At 41.7% G+C, this 23,064-nt stretch overlaps 1 protein-coding gene across 4 annotated transcripts in view; it reads right to left on the bottom strand.

Moving 5' to 3' along the window:
• The window catches only part of ERBB4 (erb-b2 receptor tyrosine kinase 4), a 552,534-nt gene that overhangs the window by 140,459 nt on the left and 389,011 nt on the right, over window positions 1–23,064 (bottom strand). For all 4 annotated transcript variants that reach the window (XM_066189450.1, XM_066189451.1, XM_066189448.1 and 1 more), the window contains exons 6-13: window positions 22,053–22,171; window positions 17,900–18,041; window positions 16,371–16,484; window positions 14,854–14,980; window positions 11,972–12,045; window positions 10,685–10,775; window positions 9,022–9,221; window positions 2,123–2,255 (exon numbers count right to left, since the gene is read on the bottom strand). In XM_066189450.1, the coding sequence (XP_066045547.1) occupies window positions 2,123–2,255; window positions 9,022–9,221; window positions 10,685–10,775; window positions 11,972–12,045; window positions 14,854–14,980; window positions 16,371–16,484; window positions 17,900–18,041; window positions 22,053–22,171 (1,000 nt within the window). The remainder of the gene's footprint in view (window positions 1–2,122; window positions 2,256–9,021; window positions 9,222–10,684; window positions 10,776–11,971; window positions 12,046–14,853; window positions 14,981–16,370; window positions 16,485–17,899; window positions 18,042–22,052; window positions 22,172–23,064) is intronic.

Below are 23,064 nucleotides of genomic sequence, written 5' to 3'. Positions count from 1 at the left end.
AAACATTTCAGCTGCCAGTTATCCCTCACCACAAACCTCCAGAACTCTTCCAACACAATCCCTCCCACCTTCTAGACCAAGATGAGTTCACATCTGAGCAAGTTGTTTCTCCCCCAGGAAAGACAGACTGAATCTTTGTAGCAGGCTCAGATTGGACCAACCCAAACTTTGCAGGTGGATCCCGTCTTGCTGCATTACCAATTACAATATTTGCATTAACCAGATGTGTGCAGATGTGCTGCACACTCGTGTTAGGGGGCTCCAGCAGCATCCAGGTAAAGGGTGAAGACTCTGAGCTCAGTTGGTCACTGCTCACCCTCCATTCCTCCACAACCAGTAGGATCAGCTGAGGACAACAGGACTGTCTTGCAGTGCAAGATGTAACCAGCAGTCTGTATTCTATCGCCAGCTGTTAAAACCAGGTGGGGCAGTGTTCTTATCTCTCCCACCACCCACCCTCCCTCCAGGGGACATCTGCTGTTCATGGGCCATCGAGGCTCACTGCATAGCTGATACAATTACATCATCCCATTGGGAGATGCTCCACCCAGGGGGAGGAGCCAAGCATTCCTACCTGGATAAAATCTGAGATTCAGAACACCAGCACAGCCTGTCTGCACTGGATTCCCAGAGGAAGGCTGGACCCATCTCACCACCACTGGACCTCCAGAGGAAAACTGCACCCTTCTACAGGATCATCTCTGCTCCAACACAGCCACATCTGTCCCTCCAGGAGGACTACAGCCACAATTTAATTGGACTGACCGACAGGGTGTCAGGTTGTACTCTGACTCTGTCAGTGGTTTTTGGTTGGGTTTCTTTTTTTTTACTACTCCATTTTTATTTTAATTTTCCTAGTAAAGGATTGTTACTTCTATTCCCATATCTTTGCCTGAGAGCCCCTTAATTTCAAAATTATAATCATTCAGACAGGGGGGGTTTACATCTTCAAGGGAGGCTCCTGTCTTCCTTAGCAGACACCTGTTGTTCCAAACCAAGACAGGACTGAGCTGAGGAAAACCTCACTTGAGTGCTGCAAGGAAGCCCACCCTTCCCTGGCTCTGGGAGTGCATTCTTCCTGCTGAGAACGAAAAGAGATGTGAAATACAGCTTGACTGCACCCTGGAGAACTGTTGCTGCCCTGCAACATGAACATGCAGAGCTCTCCCACAAACAAAAAAGTTCTCCCCTAGCCCAGGGTACAAATATTTTCACGTATTTAGGACAGAACTGAGCCTGTGGAAAGTGTCAATACTATTCACTGATGGACAGAGAATAGAACGTACTGATTGAGTATCATGTTCTCATCATGTTCTTATTGTGACAGGATCCAAGGCAGCAGAAGACATCAAGGGGGGGCCAACTTATTCCGGTGCACTGACAACACAACTGGGGTCTGCAACTCTTCTTATTGGGGGGTGAAGGGGGAGGAAAGGAGCTTTTAAACACATAAAACTGTTCTCTGACAAAGTAATTTTTGCAAGCCTTCTCCAGATGGAGGAGTTGAGAATATTTTCATGCATACGTGGGAGTTCATTTGGTTCAGTTCAGCTTTATCTTTCTGTTGTAAGGCAGATTCAACCACCTTGTGCTGTGGAGGTATTCCCCCGGTATAAGCAGCAAAAGGAAAGGGGCAAGAACTCCTGCTGGGTTTTTAAATTTATGTTTGTGTGTACAATTGCACAGTGCATTATGAAAAAGAGAGTGAGTTTTTCTACTCTGGGGTCCTCATTCAGAGAATTTCTTTATCAGATGCCTGAATCCAACTCATCTGAAAGAACATAATTGTATGGTTCTGAATAAGGGTATCAAGTAGGGATAAATGATGAGGGGTTTTTTTCACCTAAATCAAATCGTTCATGTTACCAGCAATGCAAAAGGCGCAAGGTGATGGCGATGCTGCATGAAAACATTAGTCAGTGGAATACCAAGGAAAGCTTTCTACACAAGTTCCAATTTAGAAATCCTTAAATCTTAGCCCAGGACACGTTTCACCCCAAATCAGTAATACTGGCAATGGAGGCAGATACTGATTAATGCAACCCCAAAATGACTTGCTCATTGAAGTCCTCCACAGTGTTAATTAGCAGCTTTGGGTAAAAGCCCAAGGGGAGTGTCTTACCCGTCGTAGAGGTTGCAGGAGTCTATGCAGGTCCTGCCCCTGATGAAGCGCTTGCAGGAAAGGCACTGGTCTGGCCCTGGCCCCCAGCAGCCATCACTGGAGCACAGCTCATTGCACACCATCCCATCAGCAGCTGCAGAGAGAAGGGCTGCTGTCAGTAATGCACACAGCCCTCCCAAATCCAAGGGAAAACATTCCGTCAGCATCCCGACACGCTCGGAAACGGCATCGGAATGTCCCCATTTTCCAGAAGCAGGACAGAAAAGAAGCATAAAATCACCACCATGCCACAACACAAACACACAGAGCACTCAGCTGAAATATCCTACACACTCCTGGTCCGCTCCTTTCAGAAAACAACTGAGTGGGAAAAAGATTTAACAGAGTGCTGCAAGGATGATCTAAACCAGAGGAGAGCTTCTAAACCAGGAATAAACAGAGATGCAGCCTCAGAGGAGGGGGAGAAAGGACATGATTAAAGCTTCCAAAATCCTGAATGGCAGGTAGGAGGTGAGTAAGCATGAAACAATTGTTCACCGCTTCTTCCAAGTCCCTCATGGGCATTCAAAGAGACAGGAATCCAATAGGGTTAAAATCTGAGATTTTTTTTCTTCATGGAAAGTAAAGATCAACCTGTAGAATTCCCTGACACAGGACACAGTAAATACCAAAAATTTAAAGGATTCAAAAAAATCAGTTGTCTGAATCAATTAAAGTTCTGTTAAACTAAAATATAAAATGCTACCTATGAATTGAGGACTCTCTGAAATAAAACTTATGGACAGTGGGGAAAAAGTTGAAGGAAAGACACCATTAATTGTGATTTTTAAATTACTTATTTGTATTATTCAGGTGTAAAAGCACCTGAAGAGCCAAAAAGCCTTTATATCAAAACCCTCAAGGCCACACCAAGATACACTATGAACTAAGGGTTAGAGGGAAAGTTTGTTTCAAAGTGTAAGTCTGTGTTTTTGTTTTATATAAATCATTCTCTATGTAAATATCTAGGTGATGTGACAGACGGAGAAAATGAGCAAAGAACAAAAGGATACACATCAACTCTCCAGCACCTGAAGAAAATCTGTGTGCACTTTCAGCCTCACCCTGGCATGTGAAAGGACAGAATTAATTTGAATTTATTTTTGCACAACGCGATGTTTTGCACAAATGGATCACTCACTGGACTGAGTAAACTAAACCAGCAAGAACCTGAAATATCAGAGATGGCAACAATACAGACACTTGTTTGCTTTTTAAACCCTTGGAAACAACCTAAGAGGAATAATAAATGAAAAGGAGGTGTGCTGGTTGAGTTCTACCACCCTCTCCAATACTATCTTACTCAATACACCACAAATAACCTCAGGCATGAGAAGCCTGAGCTTGTTTTATCAAGGCTGGGATTTAGGGGTTTTTTTTATTTCTATATCACACATTCTTTTTTAATGCCAACATCCAAAAGTTATCCAGACGCATCTTTCTGGTTTTTCTTTTGCCTCAAAGCTCAAATCAGGTACAGCCAAATAAAAAATGATTTCATTTAAGAGTCATTTCAGGTGCTCAGTATGCTTTGAAGTGTAGTAATGATCACAAATTCCAGCACAGCAAGGGGGACTCAGGAGCCCATCTCAGAGAGGTGCCTTGTCCTCCTTCCCTGAGGAGCCAGCCCAGCACGGCCAGGATGAGCAGGGACACAAAACTCAGCTCCTCATTATTGTCCTAACCTTCCTGTCTTTTCAGCATAGTAACATTTTTATAACAACTATCAGATGTCAGTAGTTCCAGCATGCTGCCACTATTTGCCTGAACCTGCAAATAAAAAGAAAACCCACAAAACACATAAACTATCCTAGTTACAATTAACCAAGCTTTTTATATAGTTTCATATGGGTTTTGTTTTCTAATCAATGACTCATCTTAAAATCTTTGTCTAGCAACAAAGTAGAACTTAACCTGGTTTGGAGATTCCTTTGTTTCTCATTTTTAATTTTAAGAATGTTGCTGGCCCTTCTGATTTTGTTCTCCATACTCATCATAGAAAGGCAGTTCCCTGTTTGCTTTCTCACCTTCTTCAGTAACTTGAAATTGTGATTTACTACCAGTGATTTCCTTTTTTTTCATCTTTCTCACCCGTCAAACTACTCTGGGATCAGAATTTATTTGCACAGAGAGAGTATTTCACTAAAATATCTGGGATATTATTACATGATAGGTCAGAAAATACAGTGAATAACAAATAAAAAGAGAGCTTTTCAATAAAGAAAATCATGATTACCCCATTGATACGTAGCCAACACAGTGCCTGTCGTCTTATATTAAAAAAGCAACAGAAACAAAAGAATTACCATTTCCTCCTGAAATGTTTTCATAAAAGAATCTTGGCAAGGAGGGAGTGGTTGTTTTGACAACTTATAAAAACTTATTTCTCTTGCCTTTCTCTTCTTTAATTGTGGGGATGGCTAAAGAAATGTTTCAATTTTTGACACATCATTTGGCATTTCCGTGGGCTGAGCATGTTCTGCAGCTCCAGCAAATCACATGTGGAAAGAAATAACAATAATGCTCTTGACAGGAACTGGATTTTGTCAGGAGTTTTAGAAGAAGGGCTCATTCTTTATTAATGGGGCCACACAGGTTAGAAGCAGAAAGGTTCAATGTTTTTCCCCAACCTAAATAGACCACAAGAAAATTAGCTACTAAAAAAAGAAATTTTTTATTTTTTTGGCTATATGCTTCTGGGCTTGATCCAAAGCTCCATAAACTGAATACAAAAACTCCTGCAGACTTCAATTAGCTTTACATCACGCCCAGTAATGAATGCAATCATTTATTCAGGTTGTTAATTGGTGGCTAGATTGATATAATTCATAATAATCACATCTGTAACAACCTTTGCCTACAAGGGTTTCACCTTACACTGCAGGCGTCACTAAAGCTGAGAGAATTGTTCACGTAACTTTGGGTAAAAGAACTTTTTCTTTTCTGCAATTATTTTGTGTGCACTCATATTTCACGAGTCACCTCTGACTGTTCCATAAAAAAAAAAAAAAAGCTGGGAAAAAAAAAAGGCAGACTTTTCACTTCTGCATGGAGCAAAAGTAAAATCTAGCCACCCTTTCCTGGGTGAATTGTTCCGTTCCCTGTGCACATGAGCTTGGACACTGACATTTCTATCCCTGAAAAACGCAAAGCACTACAGCATCCTGAGGGTTTATGGATTTCTTTTTTTTTTTTTTTTAATTAAAACAAACACACATATTTTTCTCTTGTATTTTCAGTATTCTACAAAAACCAGCCCAAAAATCAGCCTTTGCCTAGGCTTTTAACCTATTAAAAAAAAAAACTACCTTGGAGGCAGTGAAAGATTCGAGGACTATTTTAACATTGTTAAAAAAGTGGTGTAAACAGCAAGATAAAATAATTGAGGGTATGAGGAATATAAAGAATATTTTGCATGCTGGAAAAAAGTTGTAGCATTTTCCACTGACTGAAGTCTGTTGTCTTTGTCTTCTTCATTGAGAAAAAAAGAAAAAAAATCAGAGTTTTCCTAAACTCTATCATGCTAGTATTATCTCAAAGACGAAGCATTAACAGAGACCAAACTTTTCCACAAAAATTATACTCCCCCTGCAACTTCTCAGTATTTCCTCACTGACATAGAGTCAAGCTGAACACAGCATTAAATGGCATGGAGAAGATATCACCACCTCGTGACAGGTCATAAAAGTCACCCAAACACACTGGTGGCTAGAAGATCTTGGGAGGTCTTACATGAGTTTTCAGAAAAGCTACACATTGATAGAAAAAAGTTGGCTGTAATTTGCTTTAAGCCATTAACAATGACTGGGCAGAAAGGAAAAAAGAAAAGAAAACTAAGCTAATAGTGGCTCAAAATATACAAAGAAGTAATAATAAATACCTGAGAGTGGCTGTAATATTTGACATCTTTTAGACTGGTTTCTTGACTGAAAGCCATGTGAGAAAGAATTTTTGGTGGATATTTTTATTAACAAGTCACACCCTGCTGGTCACCATGCAAGCAAACAGTTTTTCTGCCACAGAGCATCCTGATCTTCCAAATGTTTACTTACACACTTCCCCCATTCTGGTGAGGCTCATTTGGCACTCAGGAGGCGTGGGCATGTGCCCAAACATCTGCAGCATCAGTGTCCAGAACAGGCCAAAAAGGGAAAGGCGGAGATGGAAACCCTAGAGGCTCACCCCCAGATCCCACACAGTCAGGCAGTGGAAGGTGCAGGAGAACTCTCCCAAAGCCCAGTCTGTTGGCCTGTCCTGCAGATGACAGATGCTCCAAAGGGTGCTGGAGAACTGCATCTGGCTCCACGGGCCAGTGCTGCCTTCCTCCACGTGATGCTGCAGAGTTTAGTGAGACATCCAACCTGCAGAGCACTCATTCAACCCCAGAGAGCTCCTGGCAGACGGGCAGAGCTGAAGCAGCAGCAAAGCTCTTCTCAGCTAATGCTGACTCTCCAAAAGCCACAAAAACATTAATTCCCCCACACAGATGTGGAAAGAGAGGAAATCACTGTCCCTGTTGGGATTGCACTGCTTCCCAATTGGAGCCACTTGGCTTCTGGCCTATATCCCTTATACACTGTCCATTTAATGAACAGAGGTTAGAGTCCATTTTTAAAACCAGCCCCTTGGCACTGCAGCTTACATTGTGACTTAAAAAGGAAACAAATGAGGTTTTTTTTCCTCTTTAAGATTCCCCTGGTGTTAAATCCCCTAAAATGTCTTTAGGAGTATTTTTCTTCCTGGAAAACGATAAGCATCTATTATAATAAATCCTCACCAAGCTAGAGGTGAAATAAAGTTTACATTCTCTCTTTGTGTGCAAACGTAGTGATAAGGCATTCCATGTGAGAGGATGATGTGACCCCAGTTTCCATTCACTCTAGAGCCCCTGTTTCAGTAGTTGGGGCAGCCTCAAAAGGATTCAAACTGAGAAACTTTCAAACTTTCCCAGGAAAGGGCAAAGAGGTATTTGACAAAGGAACCCTGACAACTGATGCAAGATTATGTTCCAAACTGCTGTGTCCAGCTGTGTCCTAAAGCTCCCAAAAACAGTGAAACAACTGGGATGCTACTCCATGAAGGGAAGAAGCACCTCACAAAATTCACCTGAGTGATTTCCTGTTGTCTCCTGACACGTGGGAGGCTACAGAAAGCTTGAAGCAAAGAGGAATCATTACTGTATGAGACATGAGGCCTGTGCTCCACCTCACTACTGCCTAGTTTCTTTTTATATTGAATGTGTAGGAATGAAGGAAAGTTGATTGTTCTTTCATTAAATGCTGCATGATAATCAGACAGAGAGCCAATCTGAAGTAAGAAAACATCAGACCACCAAGAGCATGATTTTTCTCCCACAGTAGGCAGTTTTTCATCTGCTAGAGAGGAAACCTGTGCATCCTAGAAGGTTCGCAAGTTCATGTGTCTTCATACCAACTCAGGTCTGGGAATACAACACCTTAGTGACTCTTTCATGGTCAACAAAACCACAAGCTTCTTCCTTCTTCTGTTCTGTCAGCCCAAAAATTCCTTATGGAAAGTCTCAAAAGGGCTAATTCTTCCTTCATGCCACACAACATCCAGCTGCTACGAGAGCACTAGCACAGAACTAGGTGGTTCCTCACCACGTGATCCTGTTACACTGCAGGGGAAAACAAAAAGCAGTGCCACATCCCTGTGCCATCCTTCTTGGCAGCACCTCTGTTTTCCAATGAATACTCTATTTTTATAGTTGGCTTTCTATGAAAAGGCAGAAGAAAAACCCTACACCCTCAGGCACAGTCACAGTAAAAACTGCCTGCAGTGACAGCAAGTAGCATTTTCTTCACCTTCACTTTTTTTTAACCTGCATGTAAAGAAATAGCTTAATAAAATGAACACTTATTAAAATGCCACACAACCAAAACCATGTGGAGATGGACCAAACAAGACTTTGTACTTCCTGTGGCTCTTCCATGGTAGGAGAGATTCGAAAAGTAACTGAGACAAAGCTCCAGCTGTATTTCACCTAACACTGAAGGTACACTTACACTACAGTGATGAGCACAGCCATTCACTCTCTCAAAACAGAGCAGCACTTCAAAGGAAGGGGAGGGGGAAAAAAAAAAAAGAATTGAAATCCCTCAAAAAATAATCGACAAAACTCCCCTCAAACCAACAGAAAAAAAGAACTAAAGTGCAAGTCAAAAATAGGACCACAGCTTGAAAAAACCCAAAGCAAACATTTTTTGGCTGATCAGAGCACAAACATCAGCAATATCACTTAAACACAGAGCAATTTAATGAATCTCCTCTCCTGCAAGCAGTCTAACAGATGCTTAAAATGAACTGCCTTGCTGCTACAATATGCCTGTATTGATGCAATTTGCTGCCTGGTTTCTATATAAACAAGTTATTTTATCTGCTGCAGAGCTTTCTTTGGCTTTTCAGTACTATGATCTCAGCCTAGGTAGTGGCAGGTAAGCTTTCCTGAAGCAGTATTTTTTAACAGATAGGTTAAATACGAAAAGGGGAACCTGGTGATCTAAAACAGTCCCCAAAGCACCGTTCAGGATTAAGATGGGGTCACTCAGGCCAGGGGAAGCAGAAGATGCTAATCCCACTCCATAAGGAAAGGGCTGTAAAGTCATGAACATTCCATTCACAACCCTGGGAATCCCTATTTGTGAAACTGGATCATTCCCACCATGTTAAGGATGCAGCTCACTCTCTCCGCTCCCTTTGTTCACACCTTAAAACACTGAATTTTCCTGCTCAGACTGGGCCAAGCCCCCGGATGCTGAAAATGCCCGCAGTTCCCCTGGTGTCCATGGAAGTCCACAAGCCCCCGGCTGAGTTTGTGGCAGCGAGCAGCAGGTACTTACTGCAGTTCTCTGCCCTCTTGTTCCGGTGGATCACTGTCTTTTGGCTGGGGGTGCTGAAGAGGCTGGTCCAGTTGACAGTGTGGTAGTAGCACAGATTGCTGTTGTCTGTGATGTAGATGTTGCCAGCGCTGATTTGCTTCAAGGACTGGAACTGCAGGGAAGTGATGCCTTGTTGCTTTAGGATGAGCAAGGAAAGGCCACTGGGATGAGAACAGAAGTGAGAGGGAATAGGAATTAGCTTCAGAAGGCACAACTTAGTGTGTCTGGCAGGGAATTGCCAACTGGAATTAGTTCCAAGCGTCAGGATGATCTTCCCAGAAAAACTGAGAATTGTTCAGAAAACTTTTATTTTGTGGTAACACAAATATTTTATGAGTCGACATCCAGTTTTATTGCCTAGGAAGTTATGAGTCCTGTCAGGAGTGAGACACCACAAGCTGTGATGCTCATAGCACTAGGCCAAGTCAGCTAGCAGAACTCCTCAACCAGTTTCATTTCAGCCATTAACAGATTTTTTTTTTTTGAGATGAGCTGGTAGGAAAACTGAATTAAATTCAGGGCTTTCTTTCAATAGCATTAATACTATGACAGTTTATGTGCTAAGGAAAAAATGATAAAATCATGTACAATGTATTAAAACATTTTCTGTCAGGCATCAAATTAATGTCATTGCAAGTAATACAGGAAGAAATTGTTATTTCCATGGGTTTTTTTTTTTTTTCAGCCCACTTTCTACATTTCATTTTTCTTTGGTTGTAATACGTGGTTATGACCTTTCTTCATCAAAGGAACAGTAAATGATTGTCTGAGCAACATGAAAATGACTCCACATATTTTATGACTGAAGATTAGTGAAGACAATATCCAGTTTCTGGGCATCCTTTAAGTTATTGTATTTTAATGATGATAATTGTTTTCCAGCTGTTCCAAATAAAAGTTGCTGCCTTGGAACAGATTGTGGGGCTGTAATTCAACCTCAAGGTTTCACTGCTATTCACATTCTGCTCAGGCTGCTGTTTAAGATGCCAGCAGCATCCCATGCCTGATTTATCCATCTCCAAAGTGGGGATCCAGGGTTTGCTGCATAAATTACTCAGGTATTTCCTTGTGCTTCCCCCAGTATTTCTCACCATGTTTTCTACTCTTCAAACCAATTTATCCATCTGAGTTTTCACACAGAAACATCTCTGGTAAAAATGGCACTACAGAGCTCACTAACACCTCCCCTGCAAGGTGCCTCGGTGATTTCAATGTTCTTCCACCTTCTAACTCTTCTTAAAACCGCTGTCATTGTTGTTCAGGCACACAAGCCTGCATGTCTAATCACAACCATATAAACTCTCAATAATGAGGCTAAGTTCTATTATCCATTCCTTTTAAACTATGTTTTTTCACAAGGTATTTTAAATCATAAATGTAAGTTCCAGACAATGAGGTAATAGCCAAGGACCAAGACTTTTTTAAAAAATAATTATGTTGAGAAAGTATTACCCGTTATAAACAACTGATTAGCAAAGATACTGGTAATAAAAACCTTGGTAACAGAGGGAAAAATATATCAATTTACGATGTCCTTCCCAAAGGATGTTGCATTCTCTGCTACTGAACAAAGAACCGCGGAACGCTAATAAAAAATTATTCCACCAACAGAGAAGTACCTTACCTATAGAGAGCTCTCCCCCCGATGGTAACCAAGTTAGAAAACACCCTGAAGTCTGTCATATTCTCAGGCCACGACTGTATGTTCAAATACCCTGAAGGAGGAACAGGCAAACACGTGAACACAAATGATTTCAGCCACGTGTGAGTTAGGACAGCTTTAGCCTATGCAGGAAAGACAGTGCCAGCTAGAGGAAAAGAAATAAATAAGGAAAGCTGCAGACTCTCAGGCTGCTCACCACCAGCTCCTCCAAAAAAGAGGAGAACTTGTCCTGATTTCTGAGGTGAGGACTGTTCACTCTCTGCTCAAGTTGTTTCGTGCGGCACAGAGCTCCTGAGAGGGCAGCTGCCCATGACTTTGACTCAGCACTGGGCTGAAACGCATAGTTAAGCACAGGGATAATTCCACTTCAGCAGCAAGGCTGAGACTGGCAATTAGACTGTTTAGGAATGGCAAATAACATACAGGCAGAGGTGCCAGATTATCTTTGACATTAATTAGGAGGAGATTAAGAGTTAACTCTCATTTTTAATCCCACTGGTTCGCTGAAATTCACAGCTTTTGAGAGGTGAAGCATGCTGAGCTCCACACACTACAATCCAGCTGTGGTGCCCAAAGGTATTTTGGTGGGGTTTCTTGTGCATGAAATAGAACAATTTTTGTTTTTTTGCATTTCCCTACCTATACATAATCAGAAATCAAATGAGAACTCAGAGCTGTAGTGTCTCCCTCCTCGTCCCCCGCTTTGGGAAACAAGGTGCAAGATGTAAGAAAACAAAGTACTGGATTCCAGTTTTATGACCCCATTGAAAAGTCACAAAAATGGGACTCACTACCACCACTCACCACCACATTATGCATCTGTCTTTAAATTGCAAAAGCTAACTTGCAGCAGCATCTTCTGTCAGACCAAGGGAAGGAGAGCTATAATGGCAGACTAGAGCTTTCAAATGCTTTCAGGTGAAGAAAATGGTTTCCCACATTTCAGCATAGTTTTCCTCACATTTCCCTCCCACACTTGTCCTACGTTGCTAGCAGGGGACCAGGATCCTTTGTCCACTTAGCATCTGCCATAAGGGGCATCCTGTGTTCAAAGGACAACACACTTGTGAAAATCAACTGACACTGAAGTTTTCTGTATTAAATTTTTATAATAATTACAGCATGATGAGCTTAATGAAAAAGAGTACCTTGTGTTCTTCAGAAAACCCAGCACATGACAACTATAAATGCAAGGTGAGAATGAATTCATTAATTAATGCAGATTATAGGAGATCAGAAGTGTGTTACCTGTTATCTCTCTCACTGTTTGGAAGATATTTAATTTCTCTGGATTGATGGCAGCGATGGTGTGATAGGGGTCTCTGGAAGATTAAAATCACATCATGTGACACTCTGAATGAGAAAAGATCAAGTTCTCAAAGCCATACCATGTAGAAAACAGCATTAAGGTGCTCAACAGTTTGTTTTTATGAGGATATGCACCAAGCTTCTTCAGCCTGTTGTTCCTGCAGATCTGTGTCCAGCTTCTCCCACATCATCTTGAAGAAACTCATTCATGTTTTAGCAAATATGCTATTGAAAATTAAGTGATTCTAAACAACCATGAGTGACCTTCCTAGAGGAAAGGTGAATTTTCAGTGTTTTTTCCAGGAATGGTACAGCTGTGACACTGTGTACCAGGACTAAAAAAGCTGCTCCTGCAAGGAGTGACAAGCTATAAGCAAAACAAAGCTAAGGGCAAGCCAGCAGTCCCTGACACATGACATCTGAAGAGCACACTTTTTAGAAGGTGTTGAACAAGGAACCTCTGACAGGATCCTTTCCTAGCAAGTTTGTCCATGAGAAATCAAATAACCTCCAAAACTTTAAATTTTAAACTTAGACGTGCCATAGTATAAAAAGATGAAGCTGACCTCGGTTTTGAGAGTGCCATCGCTTAGTAAATATGTAACCTTCCTCCCCTATTTAAAAAGTCAACCAGAAGCTGAAACCAAACCAAAATTCCTCTGCAATGGCATGTTATGGGATTTTTGTGTGTTTTCTGAGAGCAGGAAACATCCCCGATAAACATGGAGCAGGCGTTTCCTCTTCTCCTCCTTCTGCTCTCCAGGACACGTGATTCGTGGTGCTGAAACATGCAGGTGATCCACCTGGCTGTCTTTGGGGACAGGCTTCACAGGTCTGTGAGGTGACACACTGATGGGGTCACCTCTAACCACCCTGAGGTCACTCCAGCCTAGCAGCAACAAAATGAGTTCTACAATGTTAACAAAAAAGCCCAGTGGACCACAGAGGCATCAAACACGTGTTATTTGAACAACGCAGGGCCCTCAGACAACGAAATAACAATCTTTGACTACCTAACAGAAGCACAGCACTCTGCTTTCAAAATGCATTACCATCAAAAAAGGAAAACCCTTGCCTGCAATAAACATGAGGCAGCTGAATTTCACCTCTAAATTCTGAAGATAAAGTAGCTTTAAAGATGCAGATATACACTTAAACCCCTTAAACAGCCAAATGTCTGATGTTTTATCAACATATAAACTGTAGAATAGTGTATATCTTAATTACTTTAAATAGTTGTGTATAAAAACATTCATAATTACATATATATTTTTACATACATTATAACAAATTCACAGAGACTTGAAGTTCATGTGCTCAGGAAAGAAATAGGCTACAGAACCACAGGATCAAAAAATAGGACAGGGTCAATTGCAACAGCACAGTTTCCAATGGAAACAACAACAACAAAAAAATCCTCTGCATCTTTCACCGGAATTATTCCCTGCCACCACCAAAAGTCTTCCAATTCCCCAGAGAACCAGACTTTAACTCCCTACAATCTAAAACACTAAAAATTCATACTTTAAAATTTGCAGTTCACTGTGAATAGGTGAATTAGTGACAAAAGTTGAGTAAAAGTTGGAGAGAAAATAAGTAAGACTGTTGTTTCTCTATACTGTCCATTTATATAAAAAACTACTTGGGTAGTCAGCGTAATTTTTAAAATTTCCCTTTCATATTGCTGGTTTGCAAAATGTAACTTAGACGTTAAATAAAAATAAAAAAAAAAAGCTGTTTCAGAAATGTAGATATTTTCATTCATTCTCAAATATTTTCTTCTTTTTGCCCATACTAATGTAATTCATGCTGCAGAAAAATTCAGGGTTGCAGAGCTCAGTGCCCTCATACTTGAGGCTTGCTGAAGTGAGTTTTCTTCATCAAGAATAAGACACAAAGTGCTACACAGTTCCAACATTACATGTCCTACTCTTCTGTAAAATGGAACAGAATATTTTAACTTTCTGCTTATAGTCCAAATTTAGATATTTTTTCAGACAAGTACAATTTTATTCAAGGTTGGGTTTGGTTCTTTTAATTTAGACAGATTTTTTTAATGAGCTAATATAATTTTTCCTGCAAAAGCAGTTCTTACACTTGAAATTAAATTTCCTGCAATGCACTGGATTAATCCACACAAAATTTCTCATGGGCCCTAGCTGCTTCTCTTGCATTTACTTGATTTTTTTTCCTGTCCTGTGAGATTTAACAGGTTTCCATCCAGCCTCTCAGTGGGTCATTTGGCCAGAGCAGAGCCATGTGACACTTTGAGGGTTTTTTTGCCCTATTACACTGAGCAAAATTTAATCCAGAATACTGGATTTATACACCAGTGAATTCTGTGTGCCTCTTCAACTGAAACTTAAATAGTTTCTTCAAAACGGATGGACAGGAGGGCAGCTTTTGGGCGTGTGTGTGGACTGACAGCCACGCAGATATTGACAAGTTACGCTAAGAGAGGCTGCCCCTCTGCATATCGTTCTGCTGGGCCATACAAAATTTAAACAAACTCATGGAAGGTAACTTCTTTTTCTCCCTTCTATTCTCTAATCCACCTTCATTGTAAGCCAGCATTGAGAGTCTCATAAAGTACCCAGAGAACCATAGTTGTCTTTTCTCTTTTTAGTGCAAACAATTAATCCGTCCTTTCTTTTCCTAGAGGTTGAATCTTAAGAATCAAGGCAGTGGTTTTCTTCACAATGGAAGGCAGAAAACTAATTTATCCTGGATCTGCTATTGCATAAAAGAAGCCTGCAGCCCTCATTAAGAGGTGGATGCAACCGCTTTCAGCTGGCACCATGACATAGCATTTTGTCACTTACCCATGAATCCCAGTGACAAGGAAGATGAGGTTGCCATTGATCTTGGTGCAGTTTACAAACTTGTCGATGTTGCTGGAATCCACCGTCTGAGCTGACACCAAACTCCCTGTCCCAATGCCATCACATGCTGCCAAAAACAAGGAGCTTGAGTAAAGAACTAGGGAAAACAATCACTGGATCAGAACACATCGGCCTTACGAACGCAAGTCACTCAGTAGAGAGGTGTTAAAACAGCATCCTTGGCCCATATCCCCAAAGAAGCACATGCCAGTTTAAAACAAGCAGTGAGCTGCAGTACCTGCCACAGAACCCTGGCACACAGGTTAAGGTATTCCACGTGGGATAGAAAGGCGAGGATCAACCACACCAAATCCCACCACACCAAGTCCCACTCAATCCAGCCATGCCATTTCTTGGTGCACTGTGCACTGCAGAAACTGAGGGGCCCTAACACTGACGGCTCCAGAGGTCCCCTTCTCTGGTGGATTTGTGAAACCAACCATCCATGCCATAAGGCCCTAAAAAGGTTTAGTAAGTAACTTGCTATTTAATCAGCTCAATCAGCAAGTTACTGGTGCCTGGAGAAACTGGCAACCGGTGAGGAAACTGCTCTGTGTAGCCTGTGTATGTACTTTAGCTGCATTTTCTGGGACACAGGTTGCAGCCAGGAACAAATCCCTCATGACTTCAACCATATAATGTAGCCTGTCTTCCTAACTGGGCTGCTATGATGGCAACTACCAGCAGAAGCTTTTACAAACATGTGAGAGCTTTCCTCCTGAGAAAGTAAGGAACTTTATACCTGTGTTTTCATGCATAAAACTATCTATTCAACAATAACAAAAAGTATTTACCACAGTTAAGCCAGATGTGGCTTCCATTAGGACTGAAAAGTGGCATGGGTCTTCCCATGTAGGAAAAACCTATGATGCTTTGTTCCCCAGACCTTCAAGCAGGGATCAGAAAATCTCCTTGCTGGAGTCTAGAACAGCAAAGTAACCTGCAGATTTCAGTCTTCCCAACAGAAACATCACTAGTCTGCGCTTGAAACACTGAGAAAGGAGGTTGAAGATTTTGGGAAAGCAGAGACAGGGGAAGGAAATGGAAACCTAATGTTGTATTGACAAATATGAGACATCCCAGACCTTGAAGTCAGGGGTTTTTGCATGGTCCCCTTTGGAATGACAAAAGGACAATGCTAAAACACCTCCAGGAAACACCATTGCAGTCATTAAAATAACGCAATGAAGAATTCTTTCAGATTTCTCTAAAACCAACAGAGAAATCCCCTTCATTTGTATCTAATAAAAAGTAATTGGTTTGGTTATATTACTATTACAACTTAATAAATTTTCACTCTGTTGTATGTGCTTGACACACAACCTACACAGCTCAAACTTTTCTGGGTATTCAAAGGCTATTCATATTCTACAGCACACTCATGAAGGGCAATTCATGCCAAAATAACACCCTGTGTAAACTACTTCCAAGAAAATTTATACTGAGCCACTGCGTACCTTTAGGACAAATGTCAGTGCAGGGCTTGCACATCTTAATTCCATTTTCTTCAACCTCCATCTTGGAGCTGGGACATGCCCGGACACAAGAGCTGGAATCTACCACAAAGTTGTCTGAAAAGAGAAAGGAGATACGGGCAGAAAGTGAATAAAAGCTGGGACATGTTTTTGAGCTCTGTGTCAATACATCAATATTCAAAGTTCTGTGTTTTCAGAAGTGTATTAAAAAAATAGGCACTATTTTGTGACTTATAAAATCCATGAACTGTCAGGCCTGATCCCTCTTTCTCCCCCAATTTGACTTTAGTATTATTATTTGTAGGGGGAAAAACAGTTACGGTAATTGGAGAGAAATAAAGCAAGACGGTCTCTCCTGTCTTTTTCATGCACCCAATACACACCTGGGATAAAATAGTGCACAGGACAGTGCCAAGTATTTCAATTTTTTCCCTGTAAAACAGCAGCCAAAGGGAATATAGACTGATCCTACCTAACTAAATGCTTAATACTGATGAGAAGGGGGAAAAAAAGGTAAGTGTTCAATGAAGTATTTGGGCAAAGAATTATATCCCTTATAGTGCATGATATCAGATTCTTGACAAACCAATCTTGCTCCAACAAACCCACCACTATTACAGGCAGAGCTAGGCCCTGGTGGTCACAGCCCCTGGCTGCTGTCAGTCCTCCACAGAGATTAAAAACTGGGGGTTTGGGCTGCCAATGAATCATGGCTCCATTTAATATAGATCACCCATCCTTCTTACATTAAATTATGGATAAAATAATTAATGCACAACTGTAAACCTTCATGGAATGAAAGGCAGAGCAAGAATACTATCTCCTTTATTATTCTTTCCAATTAAACTGGCAGATTCAAAGACTGTAAGTGATGACCCTGTAATTTTTTCTGTTACTTGTCATCATCTGGCTGGTATCTCAGAAGCATGTGGGTTTTACATGCATGGGATTCTTCTTTTTTTAATTCCCCCTTCCCCTCTAATTTTACTCTGGAGTTTTAAGACTGCATTCTTGCCAGTATTAGAAGTTTATTCCTCATTGGGACAGAACTGCTCAGGGTAACTTTCTGTCAAATCATCATTACTCCAAGTTAGGGGCATCAATATCATGAAAGCATTTGGTTCCAGGTGCTGGTGGTGGACTGGTATTTTTCTGAAACAGAAATTCATACCCTTTTACAATCCTACTGGTTTTAATCCATATTTTTTATCCATTTCCACTATTTTGAAATTTGCAAAGCATGAATGTAACAAGCAGCTGACCACCTTTCTTTAGGAAAATCACTCTGAGATCCTTGGGAGCTGTCAGCAGCACAGAATTGTCACCAGCTTTAGTTATCACCTGACTGAGTTATTACAGGCTTGCTGCAAGCACATGTGGGGTGATTGAAGAGCTTGTACTCTGCACCCAGCTCTCGTTCTCTCACTGTTTTTAAGGCTCCCAAAATGCAACTGCAGCTTCCCATCAGTGCAGGAGAAGGCAGAGAGCAGGGCAGGGAACACAGCACTCACGTGGGCACTTCTTGACGCAGAAAGCCCCGTAGGTGTACTTGGCATTGTGGTTGTGCTCCAGCTGGAAGGTGGTGGGGTTGTACACAAAGGTCTGGGGGCACTGTGTGACACAAGCACCACTGTCATTGAAATTCATACAGGCCTGCAAAAAGGAGAGACAAAAGTCAAGGGAGACAAAAAAAAATATACTGAATTAAATCATATTGCTGTTTTAGAGGTGGTTGTTGGTGGCTTTTTGGTGTAAAAGATGACCTTGATCGTTCAGACTTCCTGCGACAGTGAGGAATGTGATCCAGAGCTCTCTACCGTTCATTTTGGCTACTTGGATTTTCACTAGGATCTTGGCAAAGAGGTGACTTTTCAAATTAGGGACTTTGGTGAGCCCCCTTAATTGGCAACAGTAGCCTGCTACAACACTTCCTACAAAACCAAAACAACACCGTAATTTGTTTCATAACTACTCACAATCAACTAATTCTCAACTTGATAGGACGTTCCAAAACTGCCAAGAATGAGCAGCTATTTATAATCATCTAAGCAAATGTTAATGACTTTTTCAGACGTCCAACCCTTTAGACTCCTTTCAGCATGACTACATCATCCAGCTGAAAGCTGTAATTCCCAATTAGGAGGCAAGAGGGATAAGAACTGCTTTTGAGCCGGCACAGGAGGGGGCCGTTTCCCTAAGTGGCAAGTTTAACAAGGTCAGTTGCTTCACACACTGAGAGAGGAAAATAGGACTTTGTCCCACTTAGCATTCAGGCTCTGCCACGCACAGCTGACAGAGGACAGGGCCCTGACAAATGAAGAGGCCAGTGTGTGGATAACAAAAGTAATGGGATGCAGGGAAAACAATTGACCGTGCAAGGTTGGTAATTAGGAGCAGAAAGGCCCACCGATTTTGACATTCCTTATCAGCACGCATCGTGTCTATGGTTTTAACCACAGATGATAAGAAGACTGTTGGAGTAATTTTCACATTGCAGTAATTTTCACAGAGCATACCATGAATCAAAAATTTCTGTGAATGTGAAAGCTGTAGCCTGGCTTGGAACCCTTCTAGCAGTTTAAACTGTTACTGGGTATTGCCTCTCTACTAACTTGTAATAATCCAGGCTGCTTTAGAAGTGTTAGTCTAGGAATGAATCCTTCTGGTCTTTTTCCAGGATGTTAAAAGACAGATGGTATTGTGTCTTTAAAGAGTCAACAAGTATAACAATAATATATATGTTCTGTCCCCTTGCCTCCTGGGCTGGGCCTGAGAAAAGAGAAAAAGATTCCTCTCTTCTGCTGATTTTACTAGCAGTCCTTATCTCCATTTGGATCAGGACCAGCAGGACCCTGGGACCTGTCATGCCAGCAGATTTCAGAAAGGAGAGGCTAATAACGTATCCAAGGACAAAATCTGCTGCTGTAAAGAACAAGCAGGGAGATCCATGACGAAAAGCACTGTCCTACATGGAGCATGTGCTAAGCAAAACTGCTGATCCTGTCTTTCCTGCTCCTTTAAAATGCCTATTATAAAAACTTGCGAGTTGTTTTTTTTTTTTTTTTCCCATAGAAACAGATTTATTTTTTTTTTCCTTAAAAAGATAAACTCTTTACTCAGAACTGGATGGCAAATCCACCCAAGGAAGAGGGTTGGGTCACTTTTGTGGTTCCACAAGGCAGTCAACCAGGCCCTCTCATGCATTTCAAGTTCTAGACCCAGTTTGAACCTGAGATAAAAACATCAGTAAAACTTTGCTTTAGCATGTTTGCTTGCATTTATGTCAGATGATGATTACTGCCTTGCTTTTAGAACTGAATATGCAAATGACTGGATGGCAGCAGATGGAGGAGGATGGATGAATTTTATCTACAGATATTAAAACCGTATTTAGAACAGGATGCTGTTGCAGGATGCCATAATGCTCTAAAGGATTTGTAATGCTTCATAAGCTGTACTTTTGCTTATTAATAAATACTAATTTAGTTTGTTTCCTCAACCCATTTCTTACATGTTGACTTAAAAGGTACTCCATCATGTACATGACAATTCTATGATAACAGTTTAGCAAAAGCATAAAGTAAAGCACACCAATACTCCTTGGAGACATGGCAATTCTCAGGAAAAAAAAAATCAACTAGAAGATCTGGAAACTTTTAATTTATGACTGAAATGTTTTATATACATTTGTAATTGCTTTGATAATATATGCAAATTTCTACCATTTTCTGCTAAATGCTGCTAATTTGTGAATAAAAGCACAGGGAAACACACAGGGAAAAACCAAAGTTCTGTGTCTCACTGAAAGCTAAGCACAGTTGTCTGTAGCCTAAAGGCTTACACTTTTCACCCACTGTGTCTAAGCAAGTAATGACTAGTCCTGAAAATTGCCAGACCCCTGCTGAATTTCTTTTACATTGCTCTGGGGCCAGAAGGGAATGAGAATAAACCCTGGATGCTTCTCTGCTGTACCAGAAAAAACGTACCAGTTGATTTTTTAGCATGCATATTTCCACAGCTGCCACAGTTCAGGAAGTCGAACTTTCAGGCTGCAGCATTGCACAACTTGTGCTGCCAATAACTTGTCCTTTGTGGGTGAGGGCCTGTCCCCAGGCAGGTGCAAAGGAGAGCCCTTTTACTGCCAAAACCAGGCCTTTTGAAGCATTTAGACATTTTCCATCGTTTTGAATCGTAACAAACATAATTCAACCAACCACCATACACCATGACATGAACATGTAGTGGTTATATAAAGTTGTTTTTCTATCCCTAATTCAGCTGAGTTTCTTTCCCAGAGTCCTCCTCTGCTTAGCCAAAGTAACAGGCCTGAGCCATGATTTTACAAGGCCTTCCTTTTGTAAAGTTTTACCTACCAGTAACAGTCCTCAACCTTTGACAACAGTTGCATCAACACTTCAGCTCTGAGGACACTCTTCAATGCTCATTTGGGAACAATGACTGCATTTTTCCTCTTCCCTTTACCTATTCATATTGTACATGACACAAGAAAGAGTGGTATTTTCCTGCCTCTCTAGTTCAAAGGCAACAGAGAACTCCCAGGGACTGGTGGATCAGCCATACCATACGTGCTGAGCATTTACTTGTGAAAAGCCACGGAGAACAACTTCAGTAAATCCTGTTGGTGGCTGTCAGGCCGCCACTACATTTCATCAGCAGCCAAAGAACAGCATTCAGTGTGGTTTAGAGGCACAAAACCTATCACTATCAGTCAGGGCCGGCCAGGGAAAGATTCCTTTTTGCCAGTTCATTGTGAGTCGCTTGCCCGCAGTTTCAACATATCAGCAATTTTCTATTCCCTCCTCCCAGCCCCACCTGGCAGTCAGCTTCACAGGTATTTGTCTCTCTGAACACGTGGGTACCTTTGAAAACCCAGCTCTCCATGCAGGTTCTAATTCTGGGCTTCTTTAGACTTAGGTTTGCTCCCTGTGAAACCCTTAGCAAAGCTTGTCTCATCGACCCAGTGACATGAGCTACACATTTTTTGAGATCAGTTTTGGGTTCTAAAGCTGCTAAAACTCTTAGTGAAAAAATGGAATAGAAGCAAGACAGATTTTCTAAAGACCTGGACATTTAAATTGTCCATTTTTTTTAAAGAAGAAGCTCTTTCCTCTTTCCATCTGAAGCACACACATGGTAACGTGTATTTGAAGGAGAGAGTTTTGGGAACCACTTTCTTTCCATCTTCATGAAGAAGCATGTCCAGTAAAAAAGCCAAAGTTAAATTAAGTCTGGCAGAAACAGGGAACGCCTTGCACAGAGAAGCTAAACAGAATTCTTGACTTTGATACGAAAAGCACACAGAGCACTAATAAAAACCACATTCAAATATAATGACAAATACTTCAAAAAATTTGCTCTCACCTCTAAAAAGCTGATTTTGGAACAGAAAAAGATAAAAATCACAGAGATAAGCATAATAATGGTTCCAAATCTGTATTTACGAATCTCATAGATCTGTTAATGGGTAATATTAAGTAGATAAAGGACGTTAATAGAAGATGAAAAATGCTAAAGTTTGCATCCTGAATCTGCGAGTGTGCCCGCAGTACACGAGAAGGGACAAAACTGTGAATCTCACGGATTAGAGCATTAAGAATGTGCAGAGTGACTGGCAGGAAGGATAAAAAAAGAAAAGCCACGTACAAAGCAGTCGGTGTCCTTGGGTCCGTAGCAGCCGCCGGCGCACTCGCGGTGGCAGCAGTCGCTGACGTAGGGCCCGTAGCAGCGGCCGTCACACTGCTCCGCACACACCGTCTTCGTCACTGCACGGGGCAGGAAAGGGACAGCGTCACACACAGGGACAGCCACCGAGCTCCCCAACTGCCCCCCGAGCCGAACGCCCACGGTGTGCTGGAAAAACCCCAGGAGGGGAGGGAACTGCCTCCAGGGTGCTGACGCTTGGATCCAGAATGTCTGCAGGACACCTGTGTCCAGAATGCCTGCAGGACACCTGGATCCAGAACATCAGAGTATCTGCAGGACACCTGTATTTCAAATGCCTGCAGGACACCTACATCCAGAACATCTGCAGGACACCTGTATGCAGAGCGCCTGCTGGACACCTGTGTCCAGAACATCTGCAGGACACTTGGATCCAGAACGTTGGCATGACACCCATGTCCAGAATATCTGCAGGACACTTGGATCCAGAACGTTGGCATGACACCCATATCCAGAATATCTGCAGGATGCTTGGATCCAGAACACTGGCATGACACCTGTGTCCAGAATATCTGCAGGACACCTGGATCCAGAACGTTGGCATGACACCTGTGTCCAGAATATCTGCAGGACACCTGGATCCAGAACGTTGGCATGACACCCATGTCCAGAATATCTGCAGGATGCTTGGATCCAGAACACTGGCATGACACCTGTGTCCAGAATATCTGCAGGACACCTGGATCCAGAACGTTGGCATGACACCTGTGTCCAGAATATCTGCAGGACACCTGGATCCAGAACATTGGCATGACACCTGTGGCCAGAATATCTGCAGGACACTTGGATCCAGAACGTTGGCATGACACCTGTGTCCAGAATATCTGCACAATATCTGCATCCAGAATGCCTGCACAATCCCCTCTTTAGCCGCACAAATGTTGCTCAAGGACTGCGGAGATCAAATTTTTAGTGTGCTTTCTTACCCTTGAAA

Source organism: Chamaea fasciata, unplaced genomic scaffold (genome assembly GCF_029207755.1).
Source record: "Chamaea fasciata isolate MVZ Bird 193981 ecotype frontalis unplaced genomic scaffold, bChaFas1.0.hap1 SCAF_8, whole genome shotgun sequence".
In the NCBI taxonomy this organism is placed as follows: Eukaryota; Metazoa; Chordata; class Aves; order Passeriformes; family Sylviidae; genus Chamaea; species Chamaea fasciata.
Note: the sequence above shows the minus strand (reverse complement) of the source record. Positions and strands in the feature narration are given on the sequence as shown.